The 24,071-nt window shown below is 37.4% G+C and overlaps 1 protein-coding gene across 8 annotated transcripts in view; it reads left to right on the forward strand.

Annotated features, from left to right (window-relative positions):
* LOC135140882 (uncharacterized) overlaps window positions 1-24,071 on the forward strand; it is a 60,668-nt gene that overhangs the window by 15,279 nt on the left and 21,318 nt on the right. The window contains exons 2-3 of one of the 8 annotated variants that reach the window (XM_064071617.1): window positions 1,001-1,093; window positions 1,582-1,627. The exons of 1 other annotated variant lie outside the window; for it this stretch is intronic. In XM_064071617.1, the coding sequence (XP_063927687.1) occupies window positions 1,600-1,627 (28 nt within the window). In that variant the 5' untranslated portion in view covers window positions 1,001-1,093; window positions 1,582-1,599. Of the gene's footprint in view, window positions 1-1,000; window positions 1,094-1,182; window positions 1,628-24,071 lie in introns of those variants that run through there. 6 more of the 8 variants (XM_064071615.1, XM_064071616.1, XM_064071622.1 and 3 more) reach the window with 6 other exon arrangements.

Below are 24,071 nucleotides of genomic sequence, written 5' to 3' on the forward strand. Positions count from 1 at the left end.
GGAGGACCCAAATGTCTTTTTTAGGTGAAACCTCGAGATCTTGATTGCTTTTTTTTTGTCCATGCAACTTATTAGAACATTCACTAAATAATTATAACAAACTATTTACTAAAGGAAGCAATGAGGGGTGTTTGACTGCTCCGCCTCCTTGCTGCGGGTTTCCATAATCCCCAAACACTCAGGTAGAATGAAGTGGACAAGGATCAAAATGTCCTGGTTTGATTACAGAAAATTAATGACCTCATCACAAAATTTTGCCGAATAAATGTTATTAAATTTTATAAAATTAAAAAAAATATATATATAGTAAAATAATAATCGACACAGTCGCATTCATTCCTCCGGACAATTTGTATTATTTTAATAGACATTTTTTTTCTTAAATAATAATACAAACAAATATTTAATATTGTGGGGATTTTCAAGCCCCCATATAATATCATTTAATCATAACGAATTAAACGACGGAACTTTCAGGACATTGGACGTTTTAGATAAAATTTTCTATGCCGCACGTGGGTCAACGCGTTATTATCGTACGCGTGTGACACTTCACACTCCGATAGTAATAATGCGTTTATAGTACGCGGCGTAAATAACTAATGTTTGGCTGGTTTAAAACGTTATCGTAGCCCACCGGTTGCATAAAGTTTGGTTATATTGTGTTGACGTTGTTTGTTTGTTTGAATGCGATATAAATATACAAATAAGATTTTTGTGTAATTAGTGCTTTAGTTCTGGTTCCGAAACAATGAATTCACTTTTTCAGAACCGGAAGACTACGCTATAATTTCATAGTAGCGAAAATTTAAAATTTCCCCGTAATGCCACACGGTAACCCAGGAATTCTCCAAACATCAGAAAAATTTCCACGTGTACGTAGATAAATGTAAAAACCCGGCGACCGTCACCCCGAAATCGGAAAAAAGTACGAAATCGTGTCCAAGTCAACCCGCCCGGCTATGACTCCCCGCCCTTATCACTGTTTATTTACTTACAGATGTTCGTATTTCCCCTTAACCTGCCAGTTACAGCAGATAAAGTCAGTTCTGCTCACTTGACGTCATATTTACTCATCACTTGATAACAGCATGTAAGTTACAACGTAATTTCAGCTCGGTTTTCCCTATTCCACCACAGGCCGCATTAAAATTCGTCTTCAAACCTTCACATGAATCAGTACTGTGTTCCTTTGTAGCCATCACAATGCGCCTTTATGAGTCACGTCGCATTATCGTTGCATCTACAGTCAAAAGTGGCCACTCGTCCGTCCAGATTTATTGTCAGTGAAAGAATATGGAAATGCGCTGCGCGTTATGATCTTTACGAAAATCCGAGCCGCCGCAATGTCACTTTAGGTTAATGACTTTCGAGAAGAGAAAATAATTTAGTGAACGTCACGTTCGTTATCAGGCTAGATAAGATAGCGTAACAAGAGGACGGTCAGTTCCCTGTGTATTCGCCAGTATTTGTGTACGGTTGCAATATTTCGCTCGTTCAGGATGCATAAAGGTAGAATTTTTTTCGACGACGGGGTCTGCAGTGTTCTGTTTTTCTCAAGTGGGATTGTTTTTGTTACAGGTAAGGCCAAGTGACGTAATGATTCCGTTTGATGGTAATTCTCAAGGTAATTTTCCTAATTATAATGTTACTAAATAGTCTGATAAAATGTTTACTCAAGCAGTCTTTGTTCGATAGATCGAAAAGAACGCACCTTATCAGTTTATCTGTTTTTACCGTTGTAACGCCATAAAGAGCATTAAATAGACCTGTCGTAAAAAGGAAAAACACGAGATTATAACCCGCCGGTTCAGGTAGTTCGGGCGTTACTTGTCAATAATAACTAAATAGCTTACTTGACGACGCATTGGCACTGTGTCAACATTCTGCCAGAGATTACCTAGACGCGACAACACCAACCACGCGAACGTGACCCTTATTAACAACCAAAAAAACCAATACATTCTGTTATATAACTTAATTGACTTTAACTGTAAATTAGCTATTCGAATAATTTAAGTGACGAATTAAAGGTCACAAAATCATCTGTTGTCCATAATTAATTAATTACTGGTATAAATTAGCTTGGGAGACGTGGTGAGAATGAATACTTTTGCGAAATGGGGTTTCAAAATGTGGGTTACTTCGGCTAAATTGGAACGAGAGATTAAACAGTTATCTAGCAAAATGAAACCTAAATAGCCTTGACATATCGAAAGTCGAAAATCTGCACAATTTGTTGGAATTTATATTTATTAGGTTCGTCGTCTAACACGAAACCTGTTAACTTAACAATTGTGGGAGCATAAATTAACACTCTTGATACAGTGTTGTAGAGTTTTATCTTGTTGAATTGAAATCATTCGACGTGATCAATCAATCAAGTCGAGTGAGTGAATGCGTTTATTTATTATTTGATAAGTCACAGGACGGCTTTTAGTGCTTGGAAAATTTTGCTCTTTATTGTGTAAAAAAATCTTAAGATTCGAATTAGTTTGAACATATTGTCCACAATGAAGATTGCAGAGCTTTTAAAATTATTAAAGACAAGACATCTCGAAAGCAACTTTTATGGTAACGACACACTCGACGACCTTGCGTGGGGATTGTATATTGATCTGATAATGTAATGATAAGATTTCTACACAGGAAACGAAATTGGTTTGGTGGCGGATTTTAAATATTTTTATTTGGAAAGTAAATTTAGCTCGATTAGCCTGATTTACATTTTTAAAGGCTCGTTAAGTTCTCAGTGTGAATAAAACATTAATTCAGGGTTGTATGCGAAGTAAAACTTTAATTATGTATCTATTAGAAAGTAAACAGGTGATTTTGATAACGTTGTGGATTTTTATTAATTTTTGTTTGTTTAGATTTTGGATGATAACTGAGTTTTTTTGAGTTCAAGGCGGCTTTACAGAATATGAAGTGTGTGCTGAATTAATTCGTGCAATTTCTAAAGTAATCCATCAAATGCTTCCATGTACTGCAGCATATTTATTTATCATTCATTGTGCCAGGAAACATCAGATTAGATAATTTTTGGTAACTTATCGGTTGTTATCGCAATCTTATGAACTAAATTAAGTAGGTCTTCGTTTTATTAAAAAAATTTATCCTGTATTATTATTATTATTATTATGAAAGTTCTCAGAGATTATTAATAATTCTACAAGCCTATGTAAACGCAGCTTTATTTATAGCTGTTTGTAGACTGTAAAGTGTTTTTTTCTGAAAAGAAAATTACGAACTTATCGTTTTTAAACGGTACTTATTCCATTGATTGACTTTTAAAAGCCTAATAAACACTGGACATAAGGCTGGACAAGAAATAAAGTCGGCCATGGAGGAAACTAACTGTTGAAACCTTGAAAGACGAAGAATCGAAGTCTGTTTGTATAGTTTTATTTATTTTTTTTTTGAAAGAAGAAAAAAAAAGTTAAAATATTTGTTTAGAGTGTGACACTATATTACATTTTTTTTTCGTGATACAAAAAATGTGCTATATAAACATGACTTGGTCCATCTTTCAAGGTTATTAAATACACGTAAGATAAAGTAGTTTCCAATTTTTTACGTAGTTGTCAAAATTCCAACAAAGATATGGTTAAGATTTCCGAGAAAAAATTTATGTATGTATACACTTTAAAGTAAATATTTTGCTACAAATAACTTGTCTTTACAATATTTTGATATTTTAGAAATCCCGCAGTGACTTTACGATTAAGTTCGGCGCAGTCCTACACATGTAGTTTATGACTCCGTGTTGAATTTTTACCCGGAACGTCCAGAAACAACATTTTTCAATTTAATTTTGAATCCGCCAAACTCAATGCTTTGAAATTTATGGTAACCATAATAATTATTTCATCAAAATATATTCGCTTATCCCCGCCAAAAAATTGATGACGTCATCCAAAAATTTTACCAGATAAATATTATCAAAAATATGCAATATATGATCAGTCTATACTTGTGTTTTATCCATTCATATTTTTTAGATTTGCTTAAACAGGGTGATTCAAAAAAATCAATGACTGAATTGTTTAAAAATAAATCCAATCAGAATTAGGAATTTAATTTCTTACTATGGAAATTTGCAATTTAACAACTTTTAAATTTAACAAGTTTTTACAAGTTTAATAGTGGCAAAATCAGTCTTATCTGAGCAAGTACTAGCCCCGCCCACCCGCCCCCTATTTTCTCAGAGGATATGTCATTTGCCAAAATCAGTCTTTTCTGAGCAAGTACTAGCCCCGCCCACCCACCCGTATTTTCTTAGAGGATATGTCATTTGCCAAAATTAGTCTTATCTTACTAAGTACCAGGCCCGCCCACCCACCCTCTACATTCTCAGAGGATATGTCATTTGCCAAAATAAGACTTATGTTCGCAGGTACTAGCCCCACCCACCCACCCACCCGTATTTTCTTAGAGGATATGTCATTGCCAAAATCAGCCTTCCCTTATCAAGTACTCGGCCCGCCCACCTGTCCCCTATTTTCTCAGAGAATATGTCATTAAATTTGCCAAAATAAGACTTATGTTAGCAAATACTACCCTCGCCTACCCGCCCTTTATTTTCTAAGAAGGTAGTACTTGCTAAGATAAGTCTTATTTTGGCAAATGACATTTTCTCTGAGAAATCAGAGGCGGGTGGGCGGGGCTAATACTTAATCTGATAAGACTGACTTTGGCAGACGTCATAGTTCTGAGAAAATAGAGGGCGGGTGGGCGGGCTGAGTACTTGGTACGGGAAGACTGATTTTGGCAAATGACATATCCTCGGAAAAAATACGGGCGGGTGGGCGGGGCTAGTATTTGTTAAAATAAAATTGATGTTGCCCCTATTATTCTTCTAAAAACTTGCGAAATTTAAGGGTGTTAAATTACCAATTTCCATGGTTCTCAGAGGATATATCATTTACCAAAATAAGACTTACGTTAGCAAGTACTAGCCCCGCCCACCCACCCGTATTTTCTTAGAGGATATATCATTTGCCAAAATTAGTCTTATCTTACCAAGTACTAGACCCGCCCACCCGCCCCCTACTTTCTCAGAGGATATGTCATCTGCCAAAATAAGACTTATGTTAGCAGGTACTAGCCCCGCCCACCCACCCGTATTTTCTTAGAGGATATGTCATTTGCCAAAATCACTCTCATCTTACCAAGTACTAGACCCGCCCACCCGCCCCCAACATTCTCAGAAGATATGTCATTTCCCAAAATAAGACTTATGTAAGCAAGTACTAGCCCCGCCCACCCACCCGTATTTTCTTAGAGGATATATCATTTGCCAAAATAAGACTTATCTTAGCAAGTACTACCCTCTGAGAAAATAAAGGGCGGATGGGGAACTAGCACTTGCTAACATAAGTCTTATTTTGGCAAATCATACTTCCTCTGAGAAAATAGCGGGCGGGTGGGCGGGCCTAGTACTTGGTAAGATAAGACTGATTTTGGCAGATGACATATCCTGTAAGAAAATACGGGCGGGTGGGCGGGGCTAGTATTTGTTAAGATAAAACGGATGTTGCCCCTATTATTCTTGTAAAAACTTGTGAAATTTAAAAGTGTTCAATTGCAAATTTCCATCGTTCTCAGAGGATAATGTCATTTACCAAATAAGACTTATGTTAGCAAGTACTAGCCCCGCCCACCCACCCGTATTTTCTTAGAGGATATATCATTTGCCAAAAGTACTACGCCCGCCCACCCGCCCCCTACATTCTCAGAAGATATGTCATTGGCCAAAATAAGACTTATGTTAGCAAGTACTAGCCCCGCCCACCCACCCATATTTTTTCAAAGGATATGTCATCTGCCAAAATCAGTATTCCCTTACCAAGTACTCGGCCCGCCCACCCGCCCCTATGTTTTCAGAGGATCTGTCATTTGCTAAAATAAGACTTATGTTAGCAAGTACTAGCCCCGGCTACCCGCCCCTTATTTCTTAGAAGGTAGTACTTGCTAGTACTTGCCAACATAAGTCTTATTTTGGCAGATGACATTTCCTCTGAGAAAACACGGGCGGGTGGGCGGGGCTAGTACTTAATCAGATAATACCGATTTTGGCAAACGCCATAGCTCTGAGAAAAAAGAGGGCGGGTGGGCGGGTTCAGTACTTGCTTGGATAAGACTGATTTTGGCAGATGACATATTCTCTGAGAAAACACGGGCGGGTGGGCGGGGCTAGTACTTGCTAAGGCAAAACTTATTTTGGCAAATGACATATCCTTTAAGAAAATAGGGGGCGGGTGGGCGGGGCTAGCATTTGCTAAGATGAGACTGAGTTTGCCCCTATTAAACTTGTAAAAACTTGTTTCCATTGTAACGAGTTAAATGTTTTTAAGGCGGAACACACAATTTGGCTTTGTTAAATGAAACACCCTATATATGTTGCGTATTTTGATTGACTTCTTCGTAAGTTTATGTTTGGAATTATGTTGCAGCGTTATTCCAATTTTCTTGAATATTTAATTAAAAAAACTGAAATATCGACGTTTAAAATTGTAGTTTTACATTTTTTTATGAACACTGTGTATTAAAATTTGATTTAGTTGTTATTACAACAAAGTTCTCCCACAAAATATTGTAGAAAAAGAAATTAAAAATAAATGAATAATATTGATATTTTTTCCATTGGCAAAAAATTTCACGAAAATTGTTATAACGTGGCAACGTCGCATCCAAATTTCAAAAGTAAACTTGGTTGTATGATGGATAAGAACAATATAGTCCTCAAAGAACCGTTCAACTTTGACTTTTTCTTCTATTACTATAATTAATGAGCTATTACGCTTAATGACCCTGTACAAATACTGGGTGACTATTGATGATTGACGCAAATTTTTATGTTGGTACTTCTGAGTTATTGGCTGCAATGTTAGGGTGTGGCAGTTCACAGCTTAGCATTATGAGGTAATTTGGTGTCCTAAATTTAATTGACATTCAGGTATGCCATCATAAAATTTTAAATATGCTGCCAACTTCGTAAAAAAACACGTTCATTAATGTCACTCGGTACTATACACATGCTTTATCAGTGATAGTCATGGCCAATTCACGACCTTCTCAAAAATTGTTGATTTTGTGACCACCTCTAGCGTGATAGACTCGTTTCAGCTCGCGGGTTCTCGAGAAGTTGAATCATGTATGACTTGTCTGGATTTTTGTTCGCGTCGTCGAAACCACATGTTTATGTGTTATTCGATAATCCCACTACGTTGTTTCCGACTAATAATTGACGTTTAATGGCACACTTATTCTGACTTGATTAAGCATAACATAACAACCTTAGCCATTATGAAAGCTATGTCAATGTTTATAAGGTTCCGCGATGTCGTTACCAACATAGTCCCGATTTAAAGTCCCGCTTTCGTCGAAAGTCCGCTAAAACCGAGAGTTTTTCATCGTCGTCAATTCAGGGCGAAATTGCCGCCTCAACATGTTATTACACTCTCAATACGCCTCGCGCTGGCCATCAATCAGGTGCGTTCGGCACACTAACGCCTTGTTCTGTGTAAAAAGTGAATGATCACAAACGGTTGTTTCCTCGGCGTCAAGTTTGCGACCCCGTTAATAGGACCGTAAAGTGGGCCGTTCTTCGGCGCCTGCGCGGTAAGTGAAAGTCGAGATTAGCTAACGCACTTCTTCCACTACTCCTCAACACTTGCTTCTGATTATATAAACATACAGCTATTAAACCTCCCGCCCACGCGCCGCCGGCTTCTCTCACAGGTGAGAGATGCGAAGATGAGACGCGGCCTTTGTATGTGTAACAAGGTGAAGTGATGCGACCTCGCGACTGCGATTTGTTGCACTCGTGAGGCGGCGGCGGCGCGCGATTCGGCGGGGGCGGCGACCGGCGGCGGACTGCATTAACTAATTGGAGTTAACGCTTTGCGAAGGTCGACCATTTTAGCATTTTCGAATTATTGAGCTAAAGGAGGAGACGGGTCGGGACGGCGGCTGGGATACAAGCAACACGTCGCGCTGCTTTAACCAAATGGCTATTTTTAATCAGTTTTATATATCATATCGTCGAAACTTGTGGCTCTGTCTCTTTCCCACGCACGCGGCTTTTCGTGAGAGCGTTGACTTGGAGCTTTCTTATTTTGTTTAGTGACAGAGGCGCGGCGGCACAAAATAGGGTTTCTGCATCACAAACACGAGACGCTAATAAGACAACATATAGGAACTCTACACATAAAGAGTTGACTGATTTAATTTGGTTTGCCGGAAAAAATCCTGGTTTAAAATTGGACGAGGTTTTCTCGTTACAAGTAGTTGAACATCGAGGAATCTGAAGCGTTTTCGTTTAACGCCCGCTTAAGTGCTCTTAATTTGATTCATTTCTGAGCTCACTTTCTTTCGCTGCTTTATCGAGTGTTGTGGGCTATTTCCCGGACTGGTTCTAGCGTGCCGAAAAAGATTATTAAAAGGTGCCAATTTTAATTGGTTTACGTAGTTTACACACAAATAACATTCAAAACTTTCTTATAGGAAAAAAATTGACCGGAGTTTTTTTGGGCACAAACTTCCTGAATTTTTTAAATATTCTCGGACTTGACAATTCTACAGAAAATCGCTGGATTGATGCACTGTAACACTAAAAATACCAGTATTGTATTCCCAAAATTTTCTGCATTCATTATTTTTTTCGAGCCACCTGTATAAGCAAATATAAAAAATATGAATGCAGTGATAAATCACAAGCAAAAACTCTTCATATTGTGCACATTTTGGATAGATTTAGGAATTTAACTCATTACTATGGAAATTTGCAATTTAACACATTTAAATTTCACATGTTTTCACAAGTTTCAAATTTAGATTTTTCTAATTTTATGAGCAAGCAGTAGCCCCGCCCACCCACCCCTTCTTCGTTTCAGTGACTGCTCTTAACATTGTTCAGTCGTATATTAGCAAATTTTAGTCCCGCCCACCCATGCAATTCTCATTCTAAGGACTTTATCTCACTTCGATTAAAATCCACCTTTCATTAGGACTAGAAAAAATAAATCTCTGAAATGGAGACGGGGTGGGTGGGCGGGGTAAATTATATATAATTTTATAAAGTGAGAATGGGAACTAATAGGCTATTAAAAAAAGCGTTAATCGTATTTTTTTTTTGTTATACCACTTATTTTTGAAGAAAAAAATAAGAGAGCGGGTAGGTGGGCGGGGCTAAATTTAACTTTTTCCCACTGAAACTTTTATAAGAAAACAATAGTCCCACCCACCCACCCTCTCTTCATTCCAGTGATTAGTCTTAATGTTGTTCAGTCATTTACCAAAATCAGTCTCATTTAAGTATTTTGTTATACTACTTATTTGCAATAACATTTATTTCTTATTTCTGAAGAAAAAAATGAGAACACGGGTGGGTGGGCGGGGCTAAATTTAGTTTTTTCTATTCTTATGAGCAAGCAGTAGCCCCGCCCACCAACCGCTTCTTCGTTTCAGTGACCGCTCTTAACATTGTTCAGTTGTATATCAGCAAGTTTTTCTTTTTTACTTAATACGTATATAGTTAGCAATTAAGCTCCGCCCCACGACTTACGACGACATCATCACGATTGCGATAGGGCGGGTGGGCGGGGCGTATATTATACCTTTTTTTCTTAATATACGTACTCATCTGTTTTAAGGTTTGGTTGTGAAAAGATCACTACGCATATTAAGAAAACACAAGAAAAATATAAGCCCCACCCACCCGCCCTGTCTCTATTCTGATGATTTTTTTTATTCATCGTGAGTCAAGAGGGCGGAGTTTAGTTACAAAATCCTTATCTTTCTACAAGAAATTACTTTGTAAGACACGTTTTTGAACATAGTGTTGTTCAAAAAATACTATGTACATATGTTAAAAATTAAAGCTAGATTGAAAACGAAACGGATAGGTGGAGCTTATCTTTTGGCTTTCTTGTTTACTTAATATTAATACATATAGTTTGTTTTAAACAAAACAATTTCTCAAGAACAAGTTTTACATAGCAATTTAGTGTAGGAAAACAAGAATTTTGCAATTAAGCTCCGCCCCATGGCTTACGACAGGTAAAAAAAAATCATCACGATTGGGATAGGGCAGGCGGGCGGGGCTTATATTTTTCCGTTTTTTCTTAATATATGTACTCATCTGTTTTAAATTTTGGTTGTGAAAAGATGACTACGTCTATTAAGAAAAAAAAAAGACAAAATATAAGCCCCACCCACCCCCCCTGTCTCAATTGTGATGATTTTTATTATTAGTCGTTAGCCAAGAGGGCGGAGCTTAATTGCAAAATCCTAATTTCTTTACAAAAAATTACTTTGTAAGACATGTTTTTGAGCATAGTGTTGTTCAAAAAATACTAAGTATATTAAAAATTAAAGCTAGATTGAGAACGAGACGGATGGGTGGGGCTTATCTTTTGGCTTTCTTGTTTACTTAATATTAATACATACAGGGTGTTTCTTTTATTTGATACAACCCCTGTAACTTTTTTATTCTTGAAGATAAACCCGTAGTTCTTTAACCAAATTTGTATCATTCTCAAAGGTATATATGATGGTAAACACACATTTTTATTATCACTGGCGGTAGAACCGGAAATGACGTCAACTTATTTTTTTTTAATGGAACACTAGGTATATTTTTTCATAAATGGAAAGATTGATTTTTTCACTACAAAAAAATCAAAAGCAACCGATATTCTAAAATCAATAATAAAAAAGTTATTTAGTAAAATATCTCCAAAATTTTCCGTTTATTTCAAAATCTAGTTGCTTGAAAAACAATAGAAAAATTGTTGCCATCACTAGATCTTTTAAAATGATACAAATTTGCTCAAAGAACTACAGATTTATCTTTAAAAATAAAAAATTTACAGGGGTTGTATCAAATAAAAGAAACACCCGGTATAGTTTGTTTTAAATAACATAATTTCTGAAGAACATGTTTCACATAGCAATTTATAGTAAGAAAACAAGAATTTTACGATTAAGCTCCGCCCCACGACTTACGACAAGTAAAAAAAAATCATCACGATTGAGATAGGGCGGGCGGGCGGGGCTCATATTTTTCCGTTTTTTCTTAATATACGTAGTCATCTGTTTTAAATTTTGGTTGTGAAAAGATGACTACGCATATTAAGAAAAAACAGGCAAAATATAAGCCCCACCCACCCGCCCTGTCTCAATTATGATGATTTTTTTTTATTTGTCGTTGGTCAAGAGGGCGGAGCTTAATTGCAAAATCCTAATTTCTTTACAAGAAATTACTTTGTAAGACATGTTTTTGAGCATAGTCTTGTTCCAAAAATACTAAGTATATTAAAAATTAAAGCTAGATTGAAAACGAGACGGATGGGCGGGGCTTATCTTTTGGCTTTCTTGTTTACTTAATATTAATACATATAGTTTGTTTTAAACAAAACAATTTCTCAAGAACATGTTTTACATAGCAATTTAGTGTAAGAAAACAAGAATTTTGCAATTAAGCTCCGCCCCACGACTTACGACAGGTAAAAAAAATCATCACGATTGAGATAGGGCGGGCGGGCGGAGCTTATATTTTTCCGTTTTTTCTTAATATACGTTGTCATCTGTTTAAATTTTGGTTGTGAAAAGATGACTACGCATATTAAGAAAAAACAGGCAGAATATAAGCCCCACCCACCCGCCCTGTCTCAATTGTGACGATTTTTTTTTATTCGTCGTTAGCCAAGCTGAGAATTTTGCAAGTAAACTCCGCCCGTCAACTCAACGGTGAATAAAGTATTTTTTTTTTATATTTTTTCTTAATATGAGAAGTCTTCTTTTCCCAAAAAGAAACTGAAAACATGTTTAACTACCATGTTGAAAGAAAATTCTATATACTAAAGTAAAAACAAAAATTAAGCCCCACCCACCCGCCCCGATGTCATTTGTGATGAATTTTTCATTCGTTGTTGGACTGAGGGGCGGAGTTTAATCCTAATATGAATATTTCTCTAAAAAGTTCTACCCTTTCAAAAACATATTTCATATTATGTAGTAATTTCTTGTAGAGAAAAGAGGATTTCGTAATTAAACTCCGCCCTTCAGCTTACGATGAATAAAATATTCATTACAATTGAGAAGGGGTGGGCGGGCGGTGCTTATATTTGGTCCATTTTTTCTTAATATGAGAAGTCTTCTTTTCCCAACAAGAAACTGAAAACATGTTTAACAATCCTGTTGTTGAAAGATAATTCAATATATTAAAAAAAAACTAAAGTTTAATTGGAAAATTCTTATTTATCTACAAGAAATGACCACGTAAGACATGTTTTTGAAAATACAATGTACGTTCAAAATTAAAGCTAAATTATGATCGAGACGGATGGGTGGGGCTTATCTTTTGGCTTTCTTTTTTACTTAATACATATAGTTTGCTTTAAACAACACAATTTCCCAAGAACATGTTTCACATAGCAATTTCTCGTAGAAAAACAAGAATTTAGCAATTAAGCTCCGCCCTCCGACTTACGGGGCGGGGCTTATATTATTTTACTTTTTTCGTAATATACGTAGTCATCTGTTTTAAAGTTTTGTTGTGGAAAGATAATAAGACTTATGTCATTTGCCGAAATAACTCTTATCCCCGCCCCCAATTTTCTCAAAGGATATGTCATTTGTCAAAATAAGACATATTAGCAAGTACTAGCCCCGCCCACCCGCCCTTTGTTTTCTCAGAGGATAGTACTTGCTAGTACTTGCTAAGATAAGTCTTATTTTGGCAAATGACATATCCTCTGAAAAGTAGGGGGTGGGTGGGCGGGGCTAGTACCTTGTAAGATAAGACTGATTTTGGCGAATGACATACCCTGTAAGAAAATACGGGTGGGTGGGCGGGGTTAGTACTTGCTAACATAGGTCTTATTTTGGCAAATGGCATCCTCTGAAAAAGTGGGGGCGGGTGGGCGGGCCTAGTACTTGGTAAGATAAGACTGATTTTGGCAGATGACATATCCTCTAAGAAAATACGGGTGGGTGGGCGGGGCTAGTACTTGCTAACATAGATCTTATTTTGGCAAATGACATATCCTCTGATAAAATAGGGGGTGGGTGGGTGGGCTTAGTACTTGGTAAGGTAAGACTGATTTTGGCAGATGACATATCCTCTAAGAAAATACGGGTGGGTGGGCGGGGCTAGTACTTGCTAACATAGATCTTATTTTGGCAAATGACATATCCTCTGAGAAAATAGGGGGTGGGTGGGTGGGCTTAGTACTTGGTAAGGTAAGACTGATTTTGGCAGATGACATATCCTCTAAGAAAATACGGGTGGGTGGGCGGGGCTAGTACTTGCTAACAGAGGTCTTATTTTGGCAAATGACATTGAAATTCTCAATGAGTCCTAAGATTGTTTCTTATTCTTACAGGAAAGCATACTCAGGGTCCCTGAGATTCTTTTGTATTCTTAAAGAAATAGACATTTGAAGTCCCTGAGATTGTTTCGCTTTAAAAAAAGACACTAGGTATGCTCGAAATTCTTTCAAATTAAAAAAAGTCACTAAAAGACTCCAGGATTTTTTCATATTCATAAAAAAAGACACAAAGAGCCCCTGGGATTCTTATACAATTTTAAGCATTATTTGACTTTTTTTTCTTCTAAACAGCGGACTTCACGTGACATGAGCAGAATTAACACGGGCCAGATTTAACTAGACTTGATTTAACCTAAAACAACCTGACCTGACCTTTTTTGACATTCTTAAAACAGACACTAGGAATCTCCGAGATTTTTTTACATTTAAAATAAAAAACACAAGCCTTTCCCCTCAGATTCCCCCAACGTTTTTAAAGATAAAGTTACTAGAAGTTCCCGAGATTCTTTCAAATTAGAAAAAAAAGACACTATAGGACCCCAAGATGCTTTCATATAAAAAAAATCCTCTAGAAATTCTTTCATGTTGGATATAAAAATTACAAAATTTGATGCAATATCTCATTTAGCAACGCAGCTATTAAGGGCTAAGTTATTCTAAAATTTCCCTGGCCGCCGGCCCTTTTACCCCTTCCCGCTCATTATCGCTTGCATAATCCCCCATAAATCGCTTCCACGGCCACCTTCACTTACCCCGTCTAAAATTTGAACCAACAGCCCCATTTTTGTCCTCTTCCCTCGTTCGAGCAACAATAGCGCCGCAACCCGAATGCAAATCTTCCCCACCTGGCGCCGCAAATCCCCAATTCCTGTTCCCACAGGTATGTTGTAGTATTCAGATATTCGAACACGTTCGGAATTTCCCTCAGCAAAATATTTAATTAGTTTTATAATCCGTCCGGCGAGATTCCGTCCCGTGACGATTCACAGCTAACAAGTGGCGAATTGCCCATCTGGAACTTTATCACTAAATCAAACTGAACGTCAACAGATTACCATCTGTTTGCCGGGAAATATGTTGACAATCAAAAACGTATCGTGACTCTGGTGGAAGCACGCGATTCTGCTGCAGTCTTTTAGGAGGGCTATCACGAAAATTTAATTCGGTCGAGGCGGTTTGGGTAATTTACACTAAACGAAAGCGATTGGGAACGGGAATGGGCGACCCGGAGGACGCCAAAAAATCTGACACAATTAACAACAAGTCAGTATATACGAGTACGTTTGCCTTCCACTTAAGTAAAAAAATGGCAGCGCGGCCTCCCCTCCCACGAGCTGTTATCCACAAAACAGAATTCACTCAGGCATCCAACCGTGAACGAACAAAATTGTGCAATAAATCTTGTATTTATACACCGCACTAGCAGTACATACCTTCCGAGCGATCACCTTTCCGCCTTCCCTTCGAACATAATTAATTTTTAAGGGCGAAGTTGCTCTCCCCCAGTAATCGACTCTCCAGCCTCCCGGGCCCCGAATAAAGCCCAACCGGCTACAGCCGTAATAATGCGCAAAGCGTCTTCTTGTCTTCGGAATATACACCCGAAGCACGGAGATGGCGGTGACCTAGTACTCGGCGACGATTTGAATTGAATAGACGCTGGAAAGAAAACTCTCGTTTTTGTTAATTGGTGGCAGTGAAAAGCGTAATGGAACAATGGGCGTTTCACAGAAGTCTCGTGGACGGGTTACATGTTTTTTCCACAACGGTGTTTTCAGTTTGAACGCGTGACGTAAAAGTGGTTATATGATTGACTAGCGCAGGAATAACACTTTCTAGAAATAATATTATTTTGTCTGTGGCTACATTAACATATTCCTATTTTTTGCACATCGCATTAGATCAGTTTTTAGTCAAAAAAAAATTCGCCTTCCCACTTGACTAAGCCACACAAAAACCACTGTTGTTGTTCGCTGACATTTTAATTCGTCATTTATTATCAGTGTTTATTTTGTCATGTTCTTACGCAAAAATCGCGATTTAGATAACTAAATAAATGTTGCTTACTTTAAATTCGTTGTCGTGATTTTTAAATTATAGGAAAAGAGAAACTAAGTTTACTTTTTTTACTTAAGGTTATGATTAGTGGTTACGGTGTTTTAATACCATTATTAATGCAGACTAGATTAAGTCACTTGCTATATATAGACGAAGTAGAGTTATATGCAAGTATGAAGAATCACTTGACCAACTTGCTAAATCTAACGGAACAGTTTCTGCATAGGAATGTTTTTTATTAGTGACAGATGTAAAACCTGAGCGATCACACGAGATCTTCAAGAAATAATCCAACTCGACAATAAAATGTATGAAAAGTAAAAGTGTGTAAACTAAAACTTTCGACTTGTTGTGCTTGCAACAATTTTATACATTCAAGCATTCTATATTTAATAGCCGTACCGTGTAGATCTGTGTATTTACATAAGAATGAATCTTAAAAAATACACCGTAATTCTAACTTTACTATAAATAAATAACACACAATGTTAACTCAACTGTAGTTTTAAATTTTGCTTTGTTGCTTTTATAACGGCAACCTTTTGTGTTATCTTGGAAAGATCAATCGAATCGGATATTTCGCATTCAGTAGACAGAATTCTTTAATTAGACGGTCGTTCCAGATCCATAGTGCATCTGAGGCAAGGAACAAAAATTTTTGAAGCAATAACAAACTTGAAAATTTTTTCACATTCTTAAAAAAAGATATTTTTTTTCTTTCATTCATAAAAAAACACTAGGGGTTCCTGACATGCTTTATTTAGCACTCTGAAAAAAAAAGACATTAGGGACCCCAAGATTCTCCTTTCACATTAACAAAATATACATTAGAGACCTTGGTGTTTTTTTTTTCATTAAAAAAGCAAAACAACCTCAAAAACCCCTAGTGTCTTTTTTAAGAATAACGAAAGAATCTCGGAGGTCTCTAGTGTCTTTTTCTTTAAGAATGCGAAACAAACTTAGGGACTCCAGTGTCTTTTTTCTCTAAGGGTGTGGAAGAATCTCGGGAGTCCCTAGTGTCTTCTTTTAATGTGAAAGAATCTCGGAGGCCCCTATTGCCTTTTTCCTTAAGAATACGAAACGTGTCAAGAACCCCTAGTATCTTTTTTATCTAAGAAAGCGAAAGAATCTCCGGAGTCCCACGTGTCTTTTTTTTAGAATGACGAAAGAATCTCGGGAGCCCCTTATGGTTTTTTTCCTTAAGAATGCGAAATAATTTCAGGAAGCCCTAGTCTTTTTTCTCTTAGAATACGAAAGAATCTCCGGAGTCCCTAGTGTCTTTTTTTAAAAATAGCGAAAGAATCTTGAAGGCCCCTAGTGTCTCTTTCTTTAAGATTGCGAAACAAACTTAGGGACTCCAGTGTCTTTTTTCTTTAAGAGTGTGGAAGAATCTCGGGAGTTCCTAGTGTCTTCTTTTTATGAATGTAGAAAGAATCTCGAGGGCCTCTTGTGTCTTCTTTTAATGAGAAAGACTGTCGGAGGCCCCTAGTGTCTTTTTCCTTAAGAATACGGAACGTGTCAAGAACCCCTAGTATCTTTTTTATCTAAGAATGCGAAAGAATCTCCGGAGTCCCACGTGTCTTTTTTTTAGAATGACGAATGAATCTCGGGAGCCCCTTATGGTTTTTTTCCTTAAGAATGCGAAATAATTTCAGGAAGCCCTAGTCTTTTTTCTCTTAGAATGCGAAAGAATCTCCGGAGTCCCTAGTGTCTTTTTTTAAAAATAGCGAAAGAATCTTGAAGGCCCCTAGTGTCTCTTTAAGATTGCGAAACAAACTTAGGGACTCCAGTGTCTTTTTTCTTTAAGAGTGTGGAAGAATCTCGGGAGTTCCTAGTGTCTTCTTTTTATGAATGTAGAAAGAATCTCGAGGGCCTCTTGTGTCTTCTTTTAATGAGAAAGACTGTCGGAGGCCCCTAGTGTCTTTTTCCTTAAGAATACGGAACGCGTCAAGAACCCCTAGTATCTTTTTTATCTAAGAATGCGAAAGAATCTCCGGAGTCCCACGTGTCTTTTTTTTAGAATGACGAAAGAATCTCGGGAGCCCCTTATGTTTTTTTTCCTTAAGAATGCGAAATAATTTCAGGAAGCCCTAGTCTTTTTTCTCTTAGAATGCGAAAGAATCTCCGGAGTCCCTAGTGTCTTTTTTTAAAAATAGCGAAAGAATCTTGAAGGCCCCTAGTGTCTCTTTCTTTAAGATTGCGAAACAAACTTAGGGACTCCAGTGTCTTTTTTCTTTAAGAGTGTGGAAGAATCTCGGGAGTTCCTAGTGTCTTCTTTTTATGAATGTAGAAAGAATCTCGAGGGCCTCTTGTGTCTTCTTTTAATGAGAAAGTCTGTCGGAGGCCCCTAGTGTCTTTTTCCTTAAGAATACGGAACGCGTCAAGAACCCCTAGTATCTTTTTTATCTAAGAATGCGAAAGAATCTCCGGAGTCCCAAGTGTCTTTTTTTTTTAGAATGGCGAAAGAATCTCGGGAGCCCCTTATGGTTTTTTTCCTTAAGAATGCGAAATAATTTCAGGAAGCCCTAGTCTTTTTTCTCTTAGAATGCGAAAGAATCTCCGGAGTCCCTAGTGTCTTTTTTTAAAAATAGCGAAAGAATCTTGAAGGCCCCTAGTGTCTCTTTCTTTAAGATTGCGAAACAAACTTAGGGACTCCAGTGTCTTTTTTCTTTAAGAGTGTGGAAGAATCTCGGGAGTTCCTAGTGTCTTCTTTTTATGAATGTAGAAAGAATCTCGAGGGCCTCTTGTGTCTTCTTTTAATGAGAAAGTCTGTCGGAGGCCCCTAGTGTCTTTTTCCTTAAGAATACGAAACGTGTCAAGAACCCCTAGTATCTTTTTTATCTAAGAATGCGAAAGAATCTCCGGAGTCCCAAGTGTCTTTTTTTTTTAGAATGGCGAAAGAATCTCGGGAGCCCCTTATGGTTTTTTTCCTTAAGAATGCGAAATAATTTCAGGAAGCCCTAGTCTTTTTTCTCTTAGAATGCGAAAGAATCTCCGGAGTCCCTAGTGTCTTTTTTTAAAAATAGCGAAAGAATCTTGAAGGCCCCTAGTGTCTCTTTCTTTAAGATTGCGAAACAAACTTAGGGACTCCAGTGTCTTTTTTCTTTAAGAGTGTGGAAGAATCTCGGGAGTTCCTAGTGTCTTCTTTTTATGAATGTAGAAAGAATCTCGAGGGCCTCTTGTGTCTTCTTTTAATGAGAAAGTCTGTCGGAGGCCCCTAGTGTCTTTTTCCTTAAGAATACGAAACGCGTCAAGAACCCCTAGTATCTTTTTTATCTAAGAATGCGAAAGAATCTCCGGAGTCCCAAGTGTCTTTTTTTTTTAGAATGGCGAAAGAATCTCGGGAGCCCCTTATGGTTTTTTTCCTTAAGAATGCGAAATAATTTCAGGAAGCCCTAGTCTTTTTTCTCTTAGAATGCGAAAGAATCTCCGGAGTCCCTAGTGTCTTTTTTTAAAAATAGCGAAAGAATCTTGAAGGCCCCTAGTGTCTCTTTCTTTAAGATTGCGAAACAAACTTAGGGACTCCAGTGTCTTTTTTCTTTAAGAGTGTGGAAGAATCTCGGGAGTTCCTAGTGTCTTCTTTTTATGAATGTAGAAAGAATCTCGAGGGCCTCTTGTGTCTTCTTTTAATGAGAAAGTCTGTCGGAGGCCCCTAGTGTCTTTTTCCTTAAGAATACGAAACGTGTCAAGAACCCCTAGTATCTTTTTTATCTAAGAATGCGAAAGAATCTCCGGAGTCCCAAGTGTCTTTTTTTTTTAGAATGGCGAAAGAATCTCGGGAGCCCCTTATGGTTTTTTTCCTTAAGAATGCGAAATAATTTCAGGAAGCCCTAGTCTTTTTTCTCTTAGAATGCGAAAGAATCTCCGGAGTCCCTAGTGTCTTTTTTTAAAAATAGCGAAAGAATCTTGAAGGCCCCTAGTGTCTCTTTCTTTAAGATTGCGAAACAAACTTAGGGACTCCAGTGTCTTTTTTCTTTAAGAGTGTGGAAGAATCTCGGGAGTTCCTAGTGTCTTCTTTTTATGAATGTAGAAAGAATCTCGAGGGCCTCTTGTGTCTTCTTTTAATGAGAAAGTCTGTCGGAGGCCCCTAGTGTCTTTTTCCTTAAGAATACGAAACGTGTCAAGAACCCCTAGTATCTTTTTTATCTAAGAATGCGAAAGAATCTCCGGAGTCCCAAGTGTCTTTTTTTTTTAGAATGGCGAAAGAATCTCGGGAGCCCCTTATGGTTTTTTCCTTAATAATGCGAAATAATTTCAGGAAGCCCCAGAGTCTTTTTTCTTTTAGAATGCGAAAGAATCTCCGGAGTCCCTAGTGTCTTTTTTAAGAATAGGGAAAGAATCTCGAAGGCCCCTAGTGTCTTTTTCTTTAAGAATGCGAAACAAACTTAGGGACTCCAGTGTCTTTTTTCTCTAAGGGTGTGGAAGAATCTCGGGAGTCCCTAGTGTCTTCTTTTTATGAATGGAGAAAGAATCTCGAGGGCCTCTTGTGTCTCCTTTTAATGTGAAGGAATCTCGGAGGCCCCTAGTGTCTTTTTCCTTAAGAATACGAAACGTGTCAAGAATCCCTAGTATCTTTTTTATCTAAGAATGCGAAAGAATCTCCGAAGTCCCAAGTGTCTTTTTTTTTAAAATGGCGAAAGAATCTCGGGAGCCCCTTATGGTTTTTTCCTTAAGAATGCGAAATAATTTCAGGGAGCCTCAGAGTCTTTTTTCTCTTAGAATGCGAAAGAATCTCCGGAGTCCCAAGTGTTTTTTTTTTAGAATGGCGAAAGAATCTCGGGAGCCCTTTATGGTTTTTTTCCTTAAGAATGCGAAATAATTTCAGGGAGCCCCAGAGTCTTTTTTCTCTTAGAATGCGAAAGAATCTCCGGAGTCCCTAGTGTCTTTTTTTAAGAATAGGGAAAGAATCTCGAAGGCGCCTAGTGTCTTTTTCTTTAAGAATGCGAAACAAACTTAGGGACTCCAGTGTCTTTTTTCTCTAAGAGAGTGGAAGAATCTCGGGAGTCCCTAGTGTATTTTTTTTATGAATGGAGAAAGAATCTCGAGGGCCTCTTGTGTCTTCTTTTAATGTGAAAGAATCTCGGAGGCCCCTAGAGTCTTTTTCCTTAAGAATACGAAACGTGTCAAGAATCCCTAGCATCTTTTTTATCTAAGAATGCGAAAGAATCTCCGAAGTCCCAAGTGTCTTTTTTTTAGAATGGCGAAAGAATCTCGGGAGCCCTTTATGGTTTTTTTCCTTAAGAATGCGAAATAATTTCAGGGAGCCCCAGAGTCTCTTTTCTCTTAGAATGCGAAAGAATCTCCGGAGTCCCTAGTGTCTTTTTTTAAGAATGGCGAAAGAATCTCGGAGCCCGCTAGTGTCTTTTTCCTTAAGAATACGAAAGGTATCAGGAACCCCAAGTGTCTTTTTTTATCTGAGAATACGAAAAAATTTCTGAGGTTCCTAGTGTTTTTTTTTAAGAATGGCTAATGAATCTCGGGGTTTCTACTATCTCTTTCTTCAAAATTGCGATCAGGAGTAATTCTACTGTCTTTTTTTAAGAATTTGAAAGAATCTCAGGGATATAGTGTCTTTTTTAGGTAATAATCACAAACATAATGAGTGAGAAACTGTAGTAGTTATCGTTAGAATAACAAAAAAAAATATTTTATTGTAATTCAGAGGCGGGGGAAATTCATTGTAAATAACTTTGAGCCACTTTTCCTAAAATGTTGAAAGTAGTGTTACGACGCGAGTAAATTTGTCGCGTATGGCTTGGAAATAGCGCGCTGTGTAATCCCCACTTAACAATTTCGGAAATGAAGCCCGAAAACTCTCTAAAAATTGCAAAACAAGTCCGCACCGTGTGCACAAACCTCGTTAAAAAATCACCACCAGTAGCTACCATCGAACATGGCAAATTAATGGACGTATTCTCCGTCGGGGTAAAAACCTCGGAAATTCAATTATTGATTTCGATTGAGGGCATATCACGTAGAATTCATTTCAAACGCCCGACAAAAATCGTTTCCAGACAAACGGATTACATAATTCCGCATCAAAAACCGTCGTTGCAACACGGTGAAAGCTGGGAAAATGCGACCGAACCACCACAGGCCTTTAGAAAACTCACCCTGACCTTCCGCACACCTCTCAAGGTAATCCGAACCGCCGCTGACGTTTCGTCCTTCAAGTGTTTTGGAGATTTCTATTTCTTGTTTGCTGGGTTCCTTTCACCGATTTGTTCGGTCGAGTACAAACCGCAATTGCGTTTCTTGCATAGTTACATAAATTCTGGATCGTGTCAACGTTCAGAATGTTCACAATCACAATGATGAGGAAGAGAAACGGTAAAAATAAAAAGCGATCGATAGCCATTAACTTTTAATATGCATCAATTCGAATTAGATAAACAGCTTTCCATTATTTATAAACGCCACGTGGTGAAATTGACTTTAAAGCGGCACGACGCGTTCGCCAATCCGGCTCGCAGGACCGCCGTTGACCGCCCCTCGATGCGATCGCCGACCTTGACACGGGATTGTGTATGCACAAAATTTTTGTTCCCTTCGAAAGCAAACATTCTCTTTCTTTAATGTCTCTAATCTAACGAAATTGCCTAACGTCGCGTTCCACTAACCCACATTCGAAACGTCACTTACGGAGTCGCTGTGACGTACCGCAATAACGGAATGGCGGATCGCCGTCCGGTCGCCGATGACGACTCGTGTTTTTGCAGGAAGTTTGTTCATTTTTGCCAGTTTGACTGCTAGGTAGGAGAAAAACGCCTGTGACCTCCAAGTTGGCGCGGCGCGGCTGTGGCGTAAGCCGCAACTGTAGATTTAACGCATAAGTGAGTGTGACGTAAGCAAGATTTTTCGGCACGAAAAGGGATTTTAGACGGGTTTGCGGGGCCATTGTTTCTGGTGGAGGCAAGTTTAGAAAACTACCTGTTGATTGGGAAAGAGCGTGCCGCTGCGCTGGAAATTTATGGGTTTTGAATTTGCCGCTTGGATCCACGGTCGCACGAACTATATAGGTCATAAATTTAGAATACAGAAAAGAAACTTTAGTTTTTACTTCCTCAGTGTTTTGTCGACGTTTCATACCTTTATTAGACACGTAATCTCCGAAACTATCGGACGGATTTTTGCCAGTTTTTGTATATATTTCGCCCTAGACATTCAGATTTTTGAAACTGCAAAACCGAATGCTCTGGAATCTTGCAAAAGTTTTAATGTTATCGTAATCGTGATGAATCGTTGATCAAAATTTATTCGTTTATCTCCTGTTGATATACGTGTCCTTATCATATATCAAAGATATAATTAGAAAAAATCTTGAGGATCCCGAGTATCTTTTTTAAAGCACCAGAAAAAAATTTGGAGTCCCGGTGTGTTTTTTTTTAAATTTGAAATAATTTTGGGTTTCTTAGTGTTTTATTTTTGAACAGATTAGAAATAAATGCTGTTAGCTTCTGAAGTTTTTTTTTGAGAACTTGAAATAATTTGAGAGCACCTAGTGTCTTTTTTTCATAGAATCAGGAAAATCCTGGAGGTCCTTATTGTATTTTAAAACAATCTGAAATAATTTTGGGTTACTTAGTATTTTATTTTCATATAGAATGTCAAAGAATATTGGGTCCCCTTCTGTCTTATTTTTGAAAAAATTCTGGCGTCCTAGGTACTTGATTTTCAAAATGTGGAAAATTCTTGGGAGCCCTGCTATTTTATTTTATACAAAAATAGAAAAAATCTTAGGTCTCCTTGGTGTCCCTTTTTTTTAGAATGTGAAAGAATCTTGAGGATCCCTAGTGTCTCTTTTAAATCATCAGAAAAAATCTTGGATGGCTTTTGTGTGTGTTTTTTTTAATTTGAAATAATTTTGGGTTTCTTAGTGTTTTATTTTTGAACAGATTAGAAATAAATGCTGTTAGCTCCTGAAGTTTTTTTTGAGAACTTGAAATAATTTGAGAGCACCTAGTGTCTTATTTTTTATAAAATCAGGAAAATCCTGGAGGTCCTTATTGTATTTTAAAACAGTCTGAAATAATTTTGGGTTACTTAGTATTTTATTTTCATATAGAATGTCAAAGAATATTGGGTCCCCTTCTGTTTTATTTTTGAAAAAATTTGAAAAAATTCTGGCGTCCTAGGTACTTGATTTTCAAAATGTGGAAAATTCTTGGGAGCCCTGCTACTTTATTTTATACAAAAATAGAAAAAATCTTGGGTCTCCTTGGTGTCCTTTTTTTTTAGAATGTGAAAGAATCTTGAGTCTCCTTTGAAAGAATTAAAAAAAATCTTGACGATCCCTAGTGTCTCTTTTAAATCACCAGAAAAAATCTTGGATGGCCTTTGTTTTTTTTTTATTTGAAATAATTTGAGAGCACCTAGTGTCTTATTTTTTATAGAATCTGGAAAATCCTGGAGGTCCTTATTGTTTTTTAAAACAGTCTGAAATAATTTTGGGTGCCTTAGTATTTTATTTTCAAATAGAATGTCAAAGAATATTGGGTCCCGTTCTGTTTTATTCTTGGAAAAATTTGAAAAAATTCTGGCGTCCTAGGTACTTGTTTTTCAAAATGTGGAAAATTCTTGGGAGCCCTACTATTTTATTTTATACAAAGATAAAAAAATCTTTGGTCTCCTTGGTGTCCCTTTTTTTTAGAATGTGAAAGAATCTTGAGTCTCCTT

Source organism: Zophobas morio, unplaced genomic scaffold (assembly GCF_036711695.1).
Source record: "Zophobas morio isolate AGI-343-1 ecotype UQ-CSIRO unplaced genomic scaffold, CSIRO_AGI_Zmor_V1 ptg000041l, whole genome shotgun sequence".
In the NCBI taxonomy this organism is placed as follows: Eukaryota; Metazoa; Arthropoda; class Insecta; order Coleoptera; family Tenebrionidae; genus Zophobas; species Zophobas morio.